Here is a 20,293-nt window from a genome sequence, read left to right on the forward strand (position 1 = left end):
TAGCATTTCTTTTTTATTCTTTCTTAGAATTTCCATCTCTCTGCGTATACTACCCATCTGTTCTTCTTCCTTAGAGCCCTTAGCGTAACTTTGTAGTAAGTTTTGAAATTGAATTGTCTGAATCTTTTGTTCTTTCTTCAGAATATTTTGGCCCTTTGGTTTGCCTTTCACTTCCATATGAATTTTAGGATCAGTTTTTCCATATCTGCCCACAAAGGCCACTAGCATTCTGATAGGGATTGCACTGAATCTTCAAATTGCACTGGAAAGTATTGCTACCTTAACAATATTTATAATTATCAATAATACTAACAACATTAAATCTTCCACCCCATGAAGATGGAATGTCTTTTCGTTTATTGAGGTCGGTTGTCTGTAATTTCCTTCAACGGTGTTTTGTCATTTTCAATGCAGAAGTCTTGCACCTCCTTGGTTAGATTTACGCCTAAGGATTGTATTCTTTTTTATGCTATTCTAAAAGAATTGGTTTCTTAATTTCTTTTACAGATTGTTTATTCCTAAGGTACAGAAATAGGGAAGAATGCTCAGAGGGCCTGAAGATGACAAAAGCAACCGGCTTTCCTTTATGTATGGAGCATCTGGGAAATTGTGGGAATGCAGGGTCCCCAGAAACTTAGGAATTCATCAGGTCCAGAGATTGTGGTTTATCTGTCTCCAGAGGACCTCAGTCTGGAGGGGTCTGGAAGGATGCGGGCCCAGCTTCCTAGGTCACACTTCAGAACCCCGGAAAGCTTCTAGGTCTTCCTAAGTGAGAGGAGACAGAAACCAGGAAAGCCATGTACCAGGGTTTAAGTCATGTCTGCCTGAACACCTGACATTCAGCTCCTGAGTTCAAACATCCCTCTAGGGCTGATTTCATCCTTGACTCATCAGTATCAAGTTCCTTTTGCCAATAACATCGTTCTCTGGTCCTCTCAGCGTCACATAGGGTTCATACTGGAATATCTGTTGTGTATAAAGGTGTATTAGTGTGGGTTCATACTGGAATATCTGTTGTGTATAAAGGTATATTAGTGTAAGAGGTAGTAATGGTTAAATTTAAGTGTCAACTTGACTGGGCCATGGGGTGCCAAGGTACTTTGGTTACATATTATTCTCAGTGCGTCTGTGAGAATGTTTCTGGACGAGATTAACATTTGAACTGGTGGCTTGAGTAAGGCAGATTGCCCTCCCTAATGTGGGTGGACTTCATCCAGTCACCTGAAGACCTGAAGAGAACAAAACAGCTGACCTTGCCTAGATCAGCTAGGCAAAAATCAGGGAGGATTTTTCCTGCCTTCAGAATGGAACTGAAACATTGCCTCTTCCTGGGCCTCATGACTTCAGACTGGAACTACATTATTTATTCATTTTGGGCAGCACCGAGCAACTTGCAGGACCAGGGGTTGAACCCGCGCCCTCAGCAGTGAAAGTGAGGAGTCCTAACCATTGGACCACCAGGGAATTCCCTGGAACTACGTCATTGACCCTCCTGGGTCTGCAGCTTGCTGACTCACCCTGAAGATCTTGGGACTTGTCAACCTCCATAATCATGTAAACCAATTCCTTATAAAAAATCTCTTTATATATATAATTATGTATGTGTGTGTACACACATATATAAACACACACACTCACACCCTATTGGTTTTGTTTCTCTAGAGAACCCCGACTAATACTTGGGTCCAATAATTATTTGTGGGTGAATAAACAAGGGAAAAGAAGCTCACATACAAAGTTGTATCCCTCCCTTACACGTCCCCAAACCTGTCCATCTTTTTCATAACATCCTGAGACACTCTCACTCTGTCTCTATTTCAGGGACAGCACTTGAGATTTTGGCCACCTGGGCCCTTCCCAAACCACACTCCTCATTCCATACTTGGGACAACTTTCCCTTTGTGCCAAATCTGCCCTTGATGTCTTCCCTATGAGCAAGAACCAAGTCCTGGTTCATACTAGGAAGATTTTATTATCATTAGCATAAGTGTGGCAACAGGGGGATATCCTGGCATCTTCTGGGAGCTGCTCTGATCCTGCACATTATAAAAGAGTATAACGGGGTGGATATTTTCATTGCAAGATCTTCTGCCCCTCAACGTACTTCCACTGAAGTAAGCACAATATCTCCCTTCACCTCCAGCATTTTTACAGACTATGAGGGCAGGCGGTGGGCAAAGACGTAAGTGCACTTGTTATTCACAAACACCTAAGGAAAGAGATATACTTCTTGTGAGTGCAGAACAATTAGGCCTCCTCCTTCCCTTTCCTCTTTTCATTCCCTGTAAAAATTCTTTACTCCGTAAAAGCAAAGCAGTTCAAATATCTCCTTCTCCAGGAAATCCTGCCATGACACTGCTGTAGGGAATCATCCCCCAGTGTCCACTTCCTTGCCTCCAGAGCTCCCCATCCCTGCTTTACCCTGATGACAGTGGGCCTGCACTTCTCCCTCCGCATTCCTGATTGTCCATGAGAGCAAGAGGCATATGGGATTCAGCTCTGAATCTCTGCTTGCACAGCATACATGGTAGTGCTCAAAAAGTTGTGTTCAATGATTTTCAATGCATAGGAGATATGTTTTCTGCCCTGAAGCACGGAGGACTGGGGGAGAATTGGCCTGTGACATGAGTGTCTTTGATAAGGAAGAGATGTGGCCAGTAGGGATTGAGGGATTTGATGCTTGAGCTGCAACTACAAACCTGGCACATTTTTGTTAAGACAAGATACGCATCAGACCGAGAGGTAAACTTTTGTGGTTTAGCCCTATGAGGAGGAAAGGACGTGGCAGCACGTATCGAATTGGTGTGCTCAAGATGGGCTTAAGAAGATGTGCTGTGTATGTGTGTGTGTATATACATACAAATAAAATGGAATGTTACTCAGCCATAAAAAAGAACGAAATATTGCCATTTGTAGCAACATGAATGGACCTAGAGAATATTATACTTAGTAAAGTTAAATCAGAGAAAGACCAATATGTTACGGATGTTACGGAAAAACCCGAATGAACTTTTTGGCCAATCCAACATGATATCATTTTTATGTGGAATCTAAAATAAAATAGAAATGAATCTATATACAAAATAGAAACAGACTCACAGACATAGAAAATAAACTTACAGATACCAAAGGGGAAAGGGGGGGGGTCATAAATTAGCAATATGCTAATAACAGATGGAAACTACTAGATGCAAAGTAGATAAGCAACAAAGATTTACTGCATAGCACAGGTAACTATATTCAATATCTTCTAATAACCTATAATGGAAAAGAATCTGAAAATAAATAAGTGAAGATAGAAATACATAGTTGAATCACTTTGTTGTATACCTGAAACTAACACAATAATGTAAATCAACTAAACGTCAATTTTAAAAAGCACATGTGGCCTTCCCTGGTGGCACAGTGGTTAAGAATCCACTTGCCAGTGCAGGGGACACGGGTTCAAGCCCTGGTCCAAGAAGATCCTACATGCCGCAGAGCAACTAACCCTGTGTGCCACAACTACTGAAGCCCGCATGCCTAGAGCCTGTGCTCTGCAACAAGAGAAGCCACCGCAATGAGAAGCCCATGCACTGCAACAAAGAGTAGCCCCCGCTCACTGCAACTAGAGAAAGCCCGCGCACAGCAACGAAGACCCAACTCAGCCAAAAATAAATAAATTTGTTTAAAAAATAGAAAGCACATGTATTAAAACTACAAAACAAGGCTTCCCTGGTGGCACAGTGGTTGAGAGTCCGCCTGCCGATGCAGGGGACACGGGTTAGTACCCTGCCCGGTCCGGGAAGACACCACATGCCACAGAGCGGCTGGGCCCGTGAGCCATGGCGGCTGAGCCTGCGCATCCGGAGCCTGTGTTCTGCAACGGGAGAGGCCACAACAGTGAGAGGCCCACGTACCGCAAAAAAAAAAAAATACAAAACAAAAAATTGGTGTGTTGACATCAGATCAGATCAGATCAGAGTTGGACTCTGTTTCTCCACAGCAGCCCCACCACAGCCATGGTGCTCCACGCCCCTCACCCTTAGGGCCCACACACCTGGTATTCATTCTCCAGCACCAAAAGTCGAAGCTCAAATGGCTGCCCACGGCTTCCCTGGCACAAAAGGGTCAGAAGAAGCTATCTCTTCCTCTCCCCATCCCCCTTTCATGGAGGCTGTTCATCACCATCATGTTGTTCGTGTAGACTCAGAAATGGAATGCGACGTTGCTGCCTCTCTCAGGACACATGCACAAATCCACCACAAATTCTGGGTTCTTTCTGCAAAGACAAGAGAATGGCTCCCTCATCCAGGCCTTTACTGAAGAAAACAACCTCCTCAGGGACAAACACAGTCCTTCTCTCTCTCTCTTTCCCTCCCTCCCTCTCTCCTTCCCCTTCCCCCACCCTCTTTCTCAAAATATGTACCTTTCTTACTTTGCCATCTCTCTCTCTCTCTCTCTCTCTCTCTCTCTCACAGGAAGGAAATTCCCGCCTGCAGTGTGATCTCACACTTTTGCATGAGCCACCTCAGCTCATTCTGGTGATTAAAGAAGACTAAAATGTTTCCAATGAGTGTTCCCCAAAATGCTAACACTCTCCCCTTGTGCTTCACCCTCCATCACACAAAAACTGGGATCTACTCACCCAGAGGGACACAGAAGATCTGCCTTGATCTTCACCGTGTAACCCACAGTAAGGGAAACAGACTGCCAGTAGGGGTTCGGCTATGGAAAAGACGGATACATCGGTGAGTGACAGGCCAGTGTTTTCTCTCCCACACTGTTGCCCAGGGAGAATCAGGATATATAAACATGGTTTTCTCTTGCAGCTCAGAGACATTAGCAGACCTCCAACAAGGAGACATTAATCTGAGTCCAGACATGCGCTCAGAGGCACAGATACACATATTACATACAAACACCTCCAAATGCAGAGAAAAAATATACAAAAGGACAATTATGCAAATCCAATGATTCCCACTGACACACATATGTACACATTCTCTTTCCCATTCTGTACCAGTACTCATTCAATGATTTGTTCCCAGGTGACCTGGCACAAGAAGCAGAGGTAACCAGATTCCTTCTTCCCATCCTTTATACCAAGGATTCCATAGTCTCCAGTTGGGTCTTTCTTCCCTATTGAAACTGTTGTGTGCGAGTCTGTCTGGAGAAGGTGCCCTATGAATGCTGTTAGGAGGTGGGTCACCCCTGATCCTTTCGCTCAGGCTATAGAGCCCTGCCTGCTATTCTTTTGAAATTTCTGACTCCAAAAGTGTATTCAGTCCACACTATCCAAAGTCCACTGTGATAATAAGAAGCAGCTTCTAACTGGAGATGCTGATATGCTTAATCTAAGTGCAGTTCTAGGTGTCTACGGATAAGCCACAATGATAAAATTATAACGAAGAGCTCCCTGGCTACCCTGCTTCATAAAATTGGTGCCTAACCCATGCTATATGCGACTGACTCTTTCTCTGACATCAAATCTATTCCAGAATCTTTGCTGGCAATTTCCCTATTCACCCTAGACTTGGAGGAACACACCACCTGGATAAGGATCCCAGCTCTGCCACTGTGGGACCTTATTAAGGAAATTTAACCTCTGCTAGACCCATTCTTCTTATATGTAAAATATTTGATGAACATAATCCCAAATCAAAGGGTTGTTAGTAAAGCAATCAGAGGGATCCATCCATTTATCTGTTCATCCATTTATCCATTCATTTGACAATTGCTTATTGAGTGACTAACTGGCAGCAGGCTTTGTACTATTTGCATAAATGGAAAAGAACAGATAAAAATCTTGCTCCATGGAGCTTATACTCCAGTTGGAAAATATATGCAGTAACTTTTTTTTTTTTTTTTTTTTTTTTTTTTTTTTTTTTTTTTTTTTTTTTTTTTTTGCGGTACGCGGGCCTCTCCCGTTGCGGAGCACAGGCTCCGGACGCGCAGGCTCAGCGGCCATGGCTCACGGGCCCTAGCCGCTCCGTGGCATGTGGGATCCTCCCAGACAGGGGCACGAACCCGTGTCCTTTGCATTGGCAGGCGGACTCTCAACCACTGCGCCACCAGGGAAGCCCTGCAGTAACTTTTAAAATATAATACACAAGCAAAATATATAATGTATCAGAAGGGGATAAATGTCTCGAAAAAGATGTTGGTGGACTTTCCTGGTGACACAGTGGTTACGAATCCGCCTGCCAGTGCAGGGGACACGGGTTCAAGCCATGGTCCGGGAAGATCCCACATGCCGTGGAGCAGCTAAGCCCGTGCACCGCAACTACTGAGCTTGCGCTCTGGAGCCCGCGCACCACAACTACTGAGGTCCACACACCTAGAGCCTGGGCTCCACAACAAGAGAAGCCACCACAATGAGAAGCTCGCGCACCACAACGAAGGGTAGCCCCCGCTCGCCGCAACTAAAGAAAGCCTGCGCGCAGCAATGAAGACCCAACACAGCCAAAAATAACATAAATAAAATAAATTAAATTTTTAAAAACGCTTAAGAAAAAAAGATGTTGGTAATGGAACAGAGCAGTCCACAGAGGGCTTAATTTGAAATAGGCTAGTTAAGGTAGTCCTCATTGAGGAGATGAGATTTGAGCAAAAGCTTGGAGAAGGTCAATAAAAGAGCCATGTGTATCTTGGGGAAGAACTTCCAGTCAGAGAGATCGGCTACCAATATGGACCACAATGTGAGAAGGCAACGTGAAGTTTTGAGGAACAGCAAGGATGACAGTATGACTGGAGTAAAGGGGGAGAGAGGCAGGACTTGAACTCAGGATATGGAAAAGTAGACCATAGGACGTTTGCTTTAAGTGAGATGGGAGCCCAAGGTAGAGGAGAGGGATCTGGTCTCATTTATGTATTTTTGTTTTTTTTATAAATTTATTTATTTATTTATTTTTGGCTGCGTTGGGTCTTCTTTGATACACACGGGCTTTTCTCTAGTTGCAGCAAGGGGGCTACTCTTCGTTGCAGTGTGCGGGCTTCTCATTGCGGTGGCTTCTCTTGTTGTGAAGCACAGGCTCTAGGCACGTGGGCTTCAGTAGTTGTGGCTCGCAGGCTCTAGAGTGTAGGCTCAGTAGTTGTGGTGCATGGGCTTAGTTGCTCCGCGGCATGTGGGATCCTCCCGGATCAGGGCTTGAACCCGTGTCCCCTGTATTGGCAGGAGGATTCTTAACTGCTGCGCCACGAGGAAAGCCCTCATTTATGTTTTAAAAGGATTTCCTCTGCTGCTGTGTGGAAAACAGACTGTAGGTGCACCTGGACAAAATAAGAAAGACTACTCATAAGGCTATTACAGTAATCCTGGAGAGCGGTGACGGGGACCTGGCTGAGGCTTGTGGAAATAGAGTTGGTAGAATTGTGGAGTTCAGTAAAGAGTCTCCCACCCATAGCAGTGAAGCCTGCAAGCCTTACAACACTGGACATGGCAGAGGCTCCCCATTCATCCTCTCCCTCCCCTCACAGTGATAGAGGCTATGAGTTCACCACCCCAGAAGAGCTCACCATCCCAGTGTCCCAGGCACGGAAACCAATGACACTGGCATCTGCAAGGCACCAAGAACCTTGGAGGCACGGGAAGTCATAATCAGGGCATGGAGCCTCACCTCTGACACAGACAGTGGAAGGTGGAAAGTGCTGACTCTCTATAACCAGAGGCATCTCGGGCAAGAGAAACCAAAAACGTGTGCTATAGCACCACCTACTGGAAAAGCCTCTAATTTCTAACTTGTTGAACTGATAGACTCAAGAGGAAGAGTGTTTGCTACTTCAAAAGCACAGGCAGAACAATTCATAAGGCACCATGAAGAACCATGGTAACACTGTACCACAAAAAGAAAATGCCAATTCTCCAGAAACCAAACTTAAAGTCAAGGAATACTGCAATCTAACTGAGAGCGAATTTAATACCTATCCCTCTCAAACTCTTCTAAATTATGAAGAGGAGAGAACGCTTCCTAACTCACTTTTCTTTGGCCAACGTTACCCTGATACCAACACCAGACAAAGGCAACACACACCAAAAAAAATTCAGGCCATTATTTCATATGAACATAGGTGTAAAGATCCTCAACAAGGGAATTCCCTGGCAGTCCAGTGATTAGGACCCAACGCTTTCACTGCCGGGGCCTGGGTTCAATCCCTGGTTGGGGAACTAATATCCCACAAGCCACGTGGTGTAGCCAAAAAAAAATCCTCAACAAAATATTAGCAAGCTGAATAGAACATGTTACAGGATCATACACCATGGTCAAGTGGGCTGTATTCCAGGGATGCAAGGATGGTTCAACATCCAGATATCAATAAATGTGATACACCACATTAGAAAAATAAAGGATAAAAACCATGTGATCATCTCAATAGATACAGAAGAGTGTTTGCCAAGATTCAACCCCCAATAAGGATAAAAACTCTCAATAAATTGGGTATAGAAGAAACGCACCTCAAAATAGTAAAGGCCACATATGAAAAACCCACAGCAAACATCGTGCTCAAGGAAAGCTATCTCCCTAAAATCAGGAACGAGACAAAGATGCCCACTCTGCCACTCCTATTATACATAATACTGGAAGTCCTAGCCAGAGCAATTAGGCAAGACAAGGAAAAAACGGCATCCAAATTGGAAAGGAAAAAAGAAAACTGACACTGGTTTTGTTTGGCTTTTTGTTGCTTGGTTTTTTGTTTTTGTTTTGTTTTTTAATATTTATTTATTTATTTATTTGGCTGCATCGGGTCTTAGTTGCGGCATGTAGGATATTCGTTGTGGCATACAGGATCTTTCGTTGCAACACGCGGGTTTCTCCCTAGTTGCAGTGTGTGGGCTTCTCCCTAGCTGTAGTACACGGGCTCCAGAGTGTGCGGGCTCAGTAGCAGTTGCAGCACGCAGGCGCAGTTGCCTCACAGTATGTGGGATCTTAGTTTCCCAACCAGGGATCGAACTCGCGTCCTGTGCATTGGAAGGCAGATTTTTAACCACTGGACCACCAGGGAAGTCCCTGACACTATTTTTGGATGTCATGATTTTATGTACAGAAAACTCTAACGACTCCATCAAAATTATTAGAAATTATAAATGAATACAGTAAAGTTGCAGGGTACAAAATCAACAGACAAAAATATGTTGCATTTCTATATGCTAAAAATGAGCTAGCAGAAAGAGAAATTAAGAAAGAAATTGCAGGGAATTCCCTGGCAGTCCAGTGGGTTAGGACGCTGCACTTCCATTGCAGGGGGACGAGTTCAATGCTGTGCAGCATGGCCAAAAAATAAAAGAAAGAAAGAAAGAGAGAGAGAAAGGAATTGCCTTTATAACCACAACCAAGACAGGAATAAATTTAACCAAGGAGGTGAAAGACCTGTACGCTGAAAACTATACGACATTGAAAGAAATTGAACAAGACACAAATAAATGGAAACATAGTCCATGTTCATGGATTGGAAGAAATAACATTGTTAAAATGTCCATATTACCTATACAATTTACATGCTCAATGCAATCCCTACCAAAATCTCAAAGACATTTTTTACAAATAGAACAAAAAATTCTAAAATTTATATGGACCCACAAAAGACCCCAAAAGCCAAAGAAATCCTGAGAAAAAGGAACAAAAGTGAAGATCATACTCTCTGGTTTCAAACTATATTAAAAAGCCATGGTACTGGCAGAAAAACACGGTAATCAAAACCACATGGTAGTGGCAGAAAAACAGATACATAATCAATGGAACAGAATTGAGAGCCCCAAAAGAATCCACACATATACGGATAATGAATTTATGACAAAGGAGCAAAGAACATACAATGGAGAAAGGATACTCTCTTCAATAAACATTGGAAAAATTGAACAGCCACGTGCAAAAAAAAAAAAAGAAAAACAATTACCTCATACCATACACAAAAATCAACTCAAAATCGATTAAATACTTGACTCTAAGACCTGAAACCATAACACCCCAGAAGAAAACATAGCCAGTACACTGATTGACATGTCTTAGCAATATCTTTCTAGATACGTCACCTGCCACGAGGGAAACAAAAGCAAAAATAAACAAATGGAACTACATCAAACTAAAAAGCTTCTGTACAGTAAAGGAAACCATCAACAAAATTAAAAGATAACCTACCAAATGGGAAAAGATATTTGCAAATGATATATCTGGTAAGGGGTTCATATCCAAAGTATGTAAAGAACTCCTACAACTCAACAACAACAAGAAAACAAACAACCCGATTAAAAAGCGGACAGGGGGGCTTCCCTGGTGGCGCAGTGGTTGAGGGTCCGCCTGCCGATGCAGGGGACGGGGGTTCATGCCCCAGTCCGGAAGGATCCCACGTGCCGCGGAGCGGCTGCGCCCGTCAGCCATGGCCGCTGAGCCTGCGCGTCCGGAGCCTGTTGCTCCGAAGCGGGAGAGGCCACAACAGTGAGAGGCCCGCGTACCGCAAAAAAAAAAAAAAGCGGACAGAGTATATGCCCAGTAGTGGGATTGCTGGGTCATATGGTAGTTCTATTTTTAGTTTTTTAAGGAATGACCATATTGTTCTCCATAGTGGCTGTATCAATTCACATTCCCACCAACAGTGCAAGAGGGTTCCCTTTTCTCCACACCCTCTCCAGCATTTATTGTTTGTAGATCTTTAGATGATGGCCATTCTGACCCGTGTGAGATGATATCTCACTGTAGTTTTGATTTGCATTTCTCTAATGATTAGTGATGTTGAGCATTCTTTCATGTGTTTGTTGGCAATCTGTATATCTTCTCTGGAGAAATGTCTATTTAGGCCTTCTGCCCATTTTTGGACTGGGTTGTCTGTTTTTTTAATGTTGAGCTGCATGAGCTGCTTGTAAATTTTGGAGATTAATCCTTTGTCAGTTGCTTCATTTGCAAATATTTTCTCCCATTCTGAAGGTTGTCTTTTCGTCTTGTTTATGGTTTCCTTTGCTGTGCAAAAGCTTTTAAGCTTCATTAGGTTCCATTTGTTTATTTTTGGTTTTATTTCCATTTCTCTAGGAGGTGGGTCAAAAAGGATCTTGCTGTGATTTATGTCAGAGTGTTCTGCATGCAGGATCTTTAGTTGCAGCATGCGGAATCTTTTTTTGTTTAGTTGCAGCATGTGGGATCTTTTTTTAGTTGTGGCATGGGACTCAGTTGCGGCATTCAGGCTCCCAGATGCGGCATGCAGGCTCCCAGATGCGGCATGCAGGCTCCCAGATGCGGCATGCATGCAGGATCTAGTTCCCTGCCTAGGGATCGAACCCGGGCCCCTTGTGTTGGGAGCACATAGTCTTAACCGCTGGACTACCAGGGAAATCCCTAAACTTGTTTTCATTCATTGAAGATTAATCCTATCCAATACAAATTTAAAAAAAAAAATTAATCCTAGATCAACGTGATACTTTAAAAACCTGGGATAGTTTGTTACATTTAGAAATATTTTATTGTAAGTACCCATGTTTAAGTCAATTAAATAAAGCTCTTTTACAAATTAATTTTAATGACACCATCTGGAGGTAGGGACATGTCATATTTACAATGTACAGATAGACAGACACCCAGATAAAAACAGACAGATCTCATGCCTTTCCTGCTTGAGTTAAAAAGTCCTCTTGGGGCTTCCCTGGTGGCGCAGTGGTTGAGAGTCCGCCTGCCGATGCAGGGGATGCGGGTTCGTGCCCCGGTCCGAGAAGATCCCACATGCCGCGGAGCACCTGGGCCCGTGAGCTATGGCCGCTGAGCCTGCGCGTCCGGAGCCTGTGCTCCACAACGGGAGAGGCCACAACAGTGAGAGGCCCGCGTACCGCAAAAAAAAAAAAGAAAAGAAAAGAAGGGACAAACCAATATGGATACAGAAAGTTGTGTACAGTTTTTTAAAAAGGAGCCCTTGCACTTTCCCTGGTGGCACAGTGATTAGGAATCTGCCTGTCAATGCAGGGGACACAGGTTCGAGCCCTGGTCCAGGAAGATCCCACATGCCGCAGAGCAGCTAAGCCCGTGTGCCACAACTACTGAAGCCCATGCACCTAGAGCCTGTGCTCCATAACGAGAAAAGCCACTGCAATGAGAGGCCCGTGCACCGCAACAAAGAGTAGCCCCCACTCTCCGCAGCTAGAGAAAAGCCCGCGCACAGCAACGAAGAGCCAACGCAGCCAAAAATCAAAAAAAAAAAAGAGGAACCCTGAAGCATCTCTTACAGAGATGTTAAACTCACTAGGATTATTTGGTATGTTAAATTATATGGGAAGAATTGTCCAATGAGTGACAAGCCTTCTTAGGTTATACTCTATGGTTAAATGTTATATACATTCTAGAACTTATATGAAATTTCTTTAAAAATCTTATATGTCCTGGTATAATGGTATTAGTCATAACTCTAGTTAAAATATTATATGTCACAGCAATAACCAAGTTTCTTTTTCAATTGCATTGTAATCAGATCTTTAAGTATGCCTTTTAAAGTCTTTTGTCATTTAGACAGTTATTGTTTTACTGTTTTTTTCCCAAAAAAGCATCGTCCTCAAGGTTCATAAAAAGGAATTTTTGACAAATACAGGTTTATGATATACTTCAGAAAATACTGCTGAACTAGATAAGAAATTGATTAATTCTAATGGAAACCCTGATGGCTTCATAAAACTCTTAACAGAAAGGAATTAGTTACACAGGACTGAGTGAAGTGGTGAATATGGTTGTAATTTTTATGGGTTTTATCTTAAATATTACTGGCTTTTTAAAAAATAAATTTGTTTTATTTTTGACTGTGTTGGGCCTTCGTTGCTGCGCGAGGGCTCCCTCTAGTTGCAGAGAGCGGGGGCTACTCTTTGTTGTGGTGAGCGGGCTTCTCATTGCGGTGGCTTCTCTTGTTGCAGAGCACGGGCTCTAGGCACACGGGCCTCAGTAGCCATGGCACGTGGGTTCTAGAGCACAGGCTCAGTAGTTGTGGCTCATGGCTCTAAAGCACAGGCTCAGTAGTTGTGGCGCATTGGCTTAGTTGCTCCGCCGCATGTGGGATCTTCCCGGACCAGGGCTCGAACCTGTGTTCCCTCCATTAGCAGGCAGATTCTTAACAACTGCGCCACCAGGGAAGCCCTATTACTGGCTTTTAATCTGTGTCTTCCAGATATAAGGAAACCTTTAGCCTCAAGCTAATTATGATTTACTGCAACTTGGTAAATTATACCTTTGTGAGCAGAGTTGAAAGATCAGTCTTTTCTCTCTATTGATCCCTTTAGAAACTGGAAACTCTTAGGTTCCCAGCAGAGTGAATAAGGAAGGTCACCTCCTGACAGGTGCAGGAATCTCAAGATATTGTGAAGACCTCAAGAAGCGAAGAATTCATCCAAATCTATAGACAGTGCAGGCAAAATCTGTGGCAAGCCCTTGGCATGGCTCTTCTGGCCTTGAGAATCCTTTTAAAAGCACAATCTGAGGTTCCTCATAAAAAAGTTAAAGCACAGCTAATTTAAAAGAGCCTGTGTCATCAACTACACTTATGTGAAAATCAGGACAAGTTTATTGAAACCAGACTTATTTTTCAAACCAGTTAGTCTTAATGTGGTTATATTTGATTAAAATGAGGGTAATTTTAGACAGAAGAACATTATGTTTCAGTGGATATTAAATTCTAGTTTTGTTAACTGAGGTCTGTATTTATTTATTTTTTTATAGAGTCTTTTTTTAAAATTTATTTATTTAATTTATTTATTTTTGGCTGCGTTGGGTCTTCGTTGCTGCATGGGCTCTCTCTAGTTACAGTGAGCAGGGGCTACTCTTTGTTGCAGTGTGTGGGCTTCTAATTGCGGTGGCTTCTCTTGTTGTGGAGCACGGGCTCTATGTGCACAGGCTTCAGTAGATGTGGTGCTCAGGCTCAGTAGTTGTGGCTCGCAGGCTCTAGAGCGCAGGCTCAGTAGAGCATGGGGTTAGCTGCTCCGCGGCATGTGCAATCTTCCCTGACCAGGGCTCAAACCTGTGTCCCGTGAACTGCCAGGCAGATTCTTAACCACTGCACCACGAGGAAAGTCTGAGGTCTGTGTCTAGTATCTAAGACTCACCTCCCAGGTAGCTCCTTAGTGTTGTGTTACATTATTGTAAAGTGTAAGTGAAATACTGAAAGGACACTCTAAGTTTCTTTCTGAAGCTTATCACAGCAATCCATCCTGGATAAAAATCAGATGCCTTGGGCTTCCCTGGTGGCGCAGTGGTTGAGAGTCCGCCTGCCAATGCAGGGGACACGGGTTCGTGCCCCGGTCCGGGAAGATCCCACATGCCGCAGAGCGGCTGGGCCCGTGAGCCATGGCCGCTGAGCCTGCGCGTCTGGAGCCTGTGCTCCGCAATGGGAGAGGCCACAACAGTGAGAGGCCCACATACCGCAAAAAAAAAAAAAAATCAGATGCCTCATGACCTGCAACCACATTATGCATACTGGAAAAGGCATCATTTATGACTTTTTTTCCTTTTTTGGCCATATCATGTGGCATTCGGGATCTTAGTTTCCCCACTAGAGATCAAACCCGTGACCCCAGCAGTGGAAGCACGGAGTCCTAACCACTGGACCGCCAGGGAATTCCTGGAAAAGGTATCACTTAAAGAACTGTCGCCAACCTAGATAAAAGGACCCATACCAAGTATTCTTAACTAGCTCACACACAGCGAAACTGAAGGCAACTGACTCCTGAATTCGTATTTCCCACGTAAGAAGAGCCTCTGCAGTGGACTGGTCTACAGAAAGGACTGCTGACCCCAAATGACACCCACACTAGGACGAGAAAAAGACAACAGCAGTGGTAGGCAGCTGACCCAAAAATCTGGACCCAGCCTTTAAGAGTCACTCTACTAATTTAACTGAACTCTTTACCAAATGTTTGTCTCCCTATCTACACTGAAAGTCATTGCTTTACCTCTAACCATACTATGCCCCTAATGTTTAGGATGGAAAGAAAATTCTCTGGGGAAGTTGTCAAAGACTGTAACTACTCATGACATGCATCACTGCTTGCTTCAGGTGTGTTGTTAAAAGCACATGTACAATGTTTGTGCAACAGTTCGATGTAATTTATAAAAGGAATAGCCTATGAAATGCTTCCCCATTAGCATATCTCTGAGCTTGTTCACTACGTCTGATTAGTTTTCCCCCAATGTGGATAACTAGGCAAATATATATATGAAGAAAAAGGAGGCCTAGCGCCAAAGGACATGGTGGACCCAGGGCCAGCAGCCACCAACCTGGCGTTGAGGGACAAATATTTTGCTCTATCAAAAGATTTGCAGACAAAAGGGAAAATGATAGAGGAACTTTTCACATACTGAGGGATGGCAAAGTCATTCTGGCTTTTACATGATATAACTTGAACTGTATGCTGACCAGAGTGGCCTGTTTTGTGACCTATTGAACATCCACTGTACATCTGCTTTGGCCATTGAACACGAAAATGCATTTAAAAGTCAAAATGGAGTGACCATGGTTCAGGCATCCAAGATGGAGCTGGACGGCCATTGTGGATGTGATTTTAGACCCATTCCTGTTTTGCTGAGAACCTGAATTTCCTGAACTGTGTCAGACTCAGGATGACACCAGTTGTTCTCAAAGCAGTGTCTGCTGCCAGTTGTAACCTTATGGTCTCAAGGTCTCCTCTTATAGCTATTAATTTTTTTCTTACTTTGGGAATAGTAACAAACAAGAAGGCTGAAGACATAGCCTTCTAGCAGAAGGCACTAGAGTCTTTAGTCAGAGGAGGGGATGAGGGAGTGTGTGCGTAAGTGCAAGGAGGTGAGGCTGTGCATTTGTCTTCACGGCTCTGAGTGTGACTACAGCACACCAGTGCATGTTACAGTGAGTAAGAATGTAGGGAGGTATGTGTGACATGACGAACTGCGTGTCTTTGTGTGACTATATGTGAATGTGTGTGTGTGAGAATCTGTGACTGGGTGTCGATCGGTGAATATGTGTGTGGATTTGTCTGCATGTGAGGGTTCTCCCCTACACAGCAGTGACTGTTTAAATGACTGTGGGTCTTCCCATGTGTATCAGTGTGGATCCTGGTTGGCGGAAGTGGTGGCCTTGTGGCCTGTGAGTTACCCAGAACTCACCTCTGAGCATTGATGAGAGCAGAAGGAGTGATTCCTTAGATGCCTCTTGAGAAGAGTGAGAGAAGGTGACCTCAGACTGTAGGGCGCTGCGTCTCCAGTCTGGGTGCACACACAGTGACCACTCGCTCCACCTCAGGTATCCTCCCCAAGTCAGCCCTTCCCATTGCCTCACAGGAGGAGGGTGAGCAGATCCTGGACCCCAGGGGAAAACCGTTGGGAGACTTGGTTTCAGAGAATCAAATCACCTGAAGCTGGAAGGAAAACATTCAGCCTCAGTCCAGACAGTTTACAGCAGATCTCAGTCAACAACTTGTAGATTCTCCCCAATTACTTTCCTGTCCCACACCCTTTGTACAAGTACTGACTGTGTTCTCAACAATACTGTATCCATTCTTGAAAGGACATGCATTCCCCTTGATGATTCCGATGCGTATACATCTACATCCCACACACAGGGGTTTCCTTTTCCGTTATTACGTCCCTCTCTCTTTAAACAAATGTTTTTCCCTGGAGTGAATTTTTACACTTTCATATTTTTATATCCTCAAGTCTTGTCTTCAGAGTTTCAGGTGGTAGAAAATAATTGCAGGCAGTATTCCTGAAAGGGTCCTCCCCCTTCTGACAGGTCGCCCCTGTAGGGACCCTGCATGTGCCAGTGATTAGGCTAAAGGTTTTGCTCATCTATTCCTGAGAACACCCTATGAAGTGGGAATTTCTGATAATCCTCCTTGTACCAAGCAAACTGAGGCAGGGAGAGTTCAAGTAATAGATCTAAGATCTCACTGCTCGTAAGGGGCAGAATCAGCATTCGAATCCAGGCAGCCTGGCTCTTGGACCCTTGCTCTTAACTATGATCCTCTCATCTCTTCAAGGACACAGGGACCTGACTCTCGTGAAGTGGGGAGATTGGGGCCCTCAGAGTTTGTTCTTTGATGTGTAACCTGCTGCACCCCTGGGAACCGCTGTAGGAGGGGAGCCCACACCTGGCCTTGCCCTTCATCCACTCTTGTCTCCCCATGGCAGGTCCTGTACACATGGCATGTGTCCTTGTCTATTGGTTCTTCAGTGACAATCAGAGGGAAACCTGTCATATCTTTCAGGTGGGTACTCTATAGCCCATGGGTGGGGAGGTGAAGGAGAAGTGAGAATATTAGAGCATGGGGGCGGGCAGGTCACTTCATGTATGAGTGATGTTAAAACACGTAAATAGCATAATGGTAGCACAATGCATATGCAGGTCCTGGAGACCCCTGCAGTACCAGGCATTATGCCTGCAGTTGCAGAACTGTTGGCAGGTCTTGGGGTCTGGGAAAAGGGGTCAGGGCTTTGGCTCTTCATCAAGGGGCATAGGACTTCCAGCAGATAAAGAACCAGTAGCCCCAGGCCAGTGACTGCTGCTCAATTTGAATCTTGGGCCAAGGAACAGGGCATCCTGCTATCCTGGGCAGGATGAGCTGAAGGAGGCCCACAGGAACAAGGATTACAGTATCCCCCAGGAAGGCCTTCCTTCTACCAGGGAGGAATCGGGAAAGAATGTGTGTGTGTGTGTCAAATGTGGGTTCCCCCACAAGAAGAGGCCTATTCCATATGCTATGTGCTTGCCCATCAGCAGGAACACAGAAATGCAGGTGGATTTCCACACTGGGACTGACGAGAACTCAGACGTTGCCTTCCATTTCCAAGCGTACTTTGGCATATCTGTGAAGATAAACAACCGTCAGAATGGGAGCTGGAACTGTGAGGAGGCATCCTCTGGAATGCCCTGTGTGGATGGCCAACCATTTGAACTGCACATCTCGGTGCTGCAAAATGAGTACCAGGTAAGTGCACCCAGGAACCATCCATTCCATGGCCTCTACAAGCTCTCAGAGGAGGACACAGCTCTCCCTGGCCTTGCCCCAAGTGTCCTTCAGGGTCCATCTCCCATAACCACTCCTGCCCCTTTAATTACAAAGCACCCTCTGCTTGTACCGCCATCCTCAGGTCTTTTCCCAAATCGAACCAGGGTCAAGATCAGCTTACCTGCCACTTCCCTCAAGGTGGAGAATTTGCTCTGACTTCACCCATAGTTATCATTTCTACCTATGCTCTTATTATTTGAATTTTCATGTCACTAAATAGTTAAGATATGCATATGAGTAATTTTAATCCATCCAATATAAGTCTTTCTCTCACTCTCAAACCAGGACAACTGTTACTAGTTTCTTTACACTCATTCCAGAGGTAATATATGCTTATACAAGTACATCTAACTATCTACCCCTTTATATATTAAAAAATATATACTTTTATTAATGGATAAAAATATATACTTTTATCCATTTTTTATATATATATATATATATATATACACATACTTTTTTTTTTTAAAGAAAAGGTGTCATGAGTTTCTCTATATATCACACCATGAAGACTAGAGTTTATTTGTGATTTAAGAATATATCTTAGGGGCTTCCATGGTGGCGCAGTGGTTGAGAATCTGCCTGCTAATGCAGGGGACACGGGTTCGAGCCCTGGTCTGGGAAGATCCCACACGCTGTGGAGCAACTGGGCCCGTGAGCCACAACTACTGAGCCTGCGCGACTGGAGCTTGTGCTCCGCAACAAGAGAGGCCGCGACAGTGAGAGGCCCGCGCGCTGCGATGAAGAGTGGCCCCCTCTCACCGCAACTAGAGAAAGCCCATGCACAGAAACGAAGACCCAACACAGCCAAAAATAAATAAATAAATAAGAATATATCTTAAATCCATGACATTTCATAATTTAATGTTTGCATAACATTCCAATAGAAGGATTACCAAAAATGATTTAACTTGACCCTTATTAATGCACATTTAGGTTGTTTCCAATATTTTGCTCTCAAGAATGATGCTGCAGTAAGGTTTCTGTACCACACTTTTGTCATTATCAACCTCCCAATACTTACATTGGAGGAATAACTGGTTCAAAAACCATATGAATTTTAAATATGACAAACTAACACCCAAAAAATGACTGCTTCTGAAGAGTCTCACCAATAAAGAATATGTTCAAATATTCTGCCCTTTTTAAATGGCTAGGCAAAAAAAATAATATTTTTTAAGACTGAGGTAGAGCATCTTTTCATATGTCTATAAGCTGTTAAAATAATATCCTATTTTTAAACCATCTGTACTATTCTACCTCTTTAAGACCACTTGAGTTTCATTCTTCACCACCGTCACCCCAAATCTAAGGTACTCAAAGAAAAAACTGGGTGATCAGAGTAAATGGCAACAAAGTTTGCAGAACTGAAGTGTATGCATTCAGTGAACACTTACCAACCCCTTAGCCTGTGATGCTCTGTGCAAGAGACAGGGAGTCAAGATTCGTGAGACACAGTTCTTGCCCATGAGAAGCTTCTAAGCTAGAGGAAAGGCCACGCAAATATAGACCGTGCAACAGAGAGTGGTAGAACCTCCCTGGAGGAATAAGAGAAATATAGAAAACAAAGAGAACAAGTCTCCAAAATAGTCCCAAAAGTTAGCCTATAAAAAGAAGCATATCTACTGGGTTTTGAAGTTTGAATAGGGGTTTTCTGAGTGGATAGTGTGTGTACTAGGGCAGAAGTAGAAAGGAAGACTGAAAGTTTGTTTGGTGGCATACCGTATTTCTGACCCATTTTCCCTTCCAGGTAACGGTAAATGGCCAAAAATATTATAGCCTTGCCCATCGACTCCCACCACAATCTGTGAAGTTTGTGCAAGTGTGGAGAGATGTCTCCCTGTCCTCAGTGTGTGTCTGCTAAAGAGGGATGTGACCAGACTACCCATTATCAAGGAGGTCCCTCCATCTAAGTGACCATGTGACTCCCAGAGTTCACTAACAGACTGGCTCCTCCTCACCCTTCCCCAAAACTTGATCATTAAAACTTCTGAAAACTTAACAGGGTTTGGTTCTTGCTTTGGGGGAAAAAAGAGTAAGTGGTCATCACCAAGAGGGGTGTGAAAGTACTATAGAAAAGATCAAGGAATCTAAAAGCATAGCTATTTCTCTGACACAAGGAGTAAGGGACAGGGTCACTGAAATGTCTGCAAAGACATTAGTAAAAATATCCTTATATAGTACCTACTATATGCCAGACACTGAACCAAAACCCTTCCCCCATTTCAGACAACTAAACCAAGATATAAGGCATCTGTCTATATACACAAAGCTATAATTGGTGATATGGGGAAGAAACTTTGTAATTTGAGGGAAATC

At 43.9% G+C, this 20,293-nt stretch overlaps 1 protein-coding gene and 1 pseudogene across 2 annotated transcripts in view; one reads left to right on the forward strand and one right to left on the reverse strand.

Moving 5' to 3' along the window:
* LOC132416755 (galectin-10-like) overlaps positions 1-19,935 on the forward strand; it is a 105,252-nt gene extending 85,317 nt beyond the window's left edge. Inside the window, exons 2-4 of one of the 2 annotated variants that reach the window (XM_060000329.1) lie at positions 17,097-17,173; positions 17,686-17,893; positions 19,725-19,935. In XM_060000329.1, coding sequence (XP_059856312.1) covers positions 17,696-17,893; positions 19,725-19,838 — 312 coding nt within the window. In that variant the 5' untranslated portion in view covers positions 17,097-17,173; positions 17,686-17,695 and the 3' untranslated portion in view covers positions 19,839-19,935. Of the gene's footprint in view, positions 1-17,096; positions 17,174-17,682; positions 17,894-19,724 lie in introns of both variants that reach the window. The other variant, XM_060000328.1, reaches the window with a different exon arrangement.
* Positions 2,096-5,097, reverse strand: LOC132417038 (galectin-16-like; annotated as a pseudogene).
* Positions 19,936-20,293: the final 358 nt, after the last annotated feature.

Source organism: Delphinus delphis, chromosome 20 (assembly GCF_949987515.2).
Source record: "Delphinus delphis chromosome 20, mDelDel1.2, whole genome shotgun sequence".
Lineage (NCBI taxonomy): Eukaryota > Metazoa > Chordata > Mammalia > Artiodactyla > Delphinidae > Delphinus > Delphinus delphis.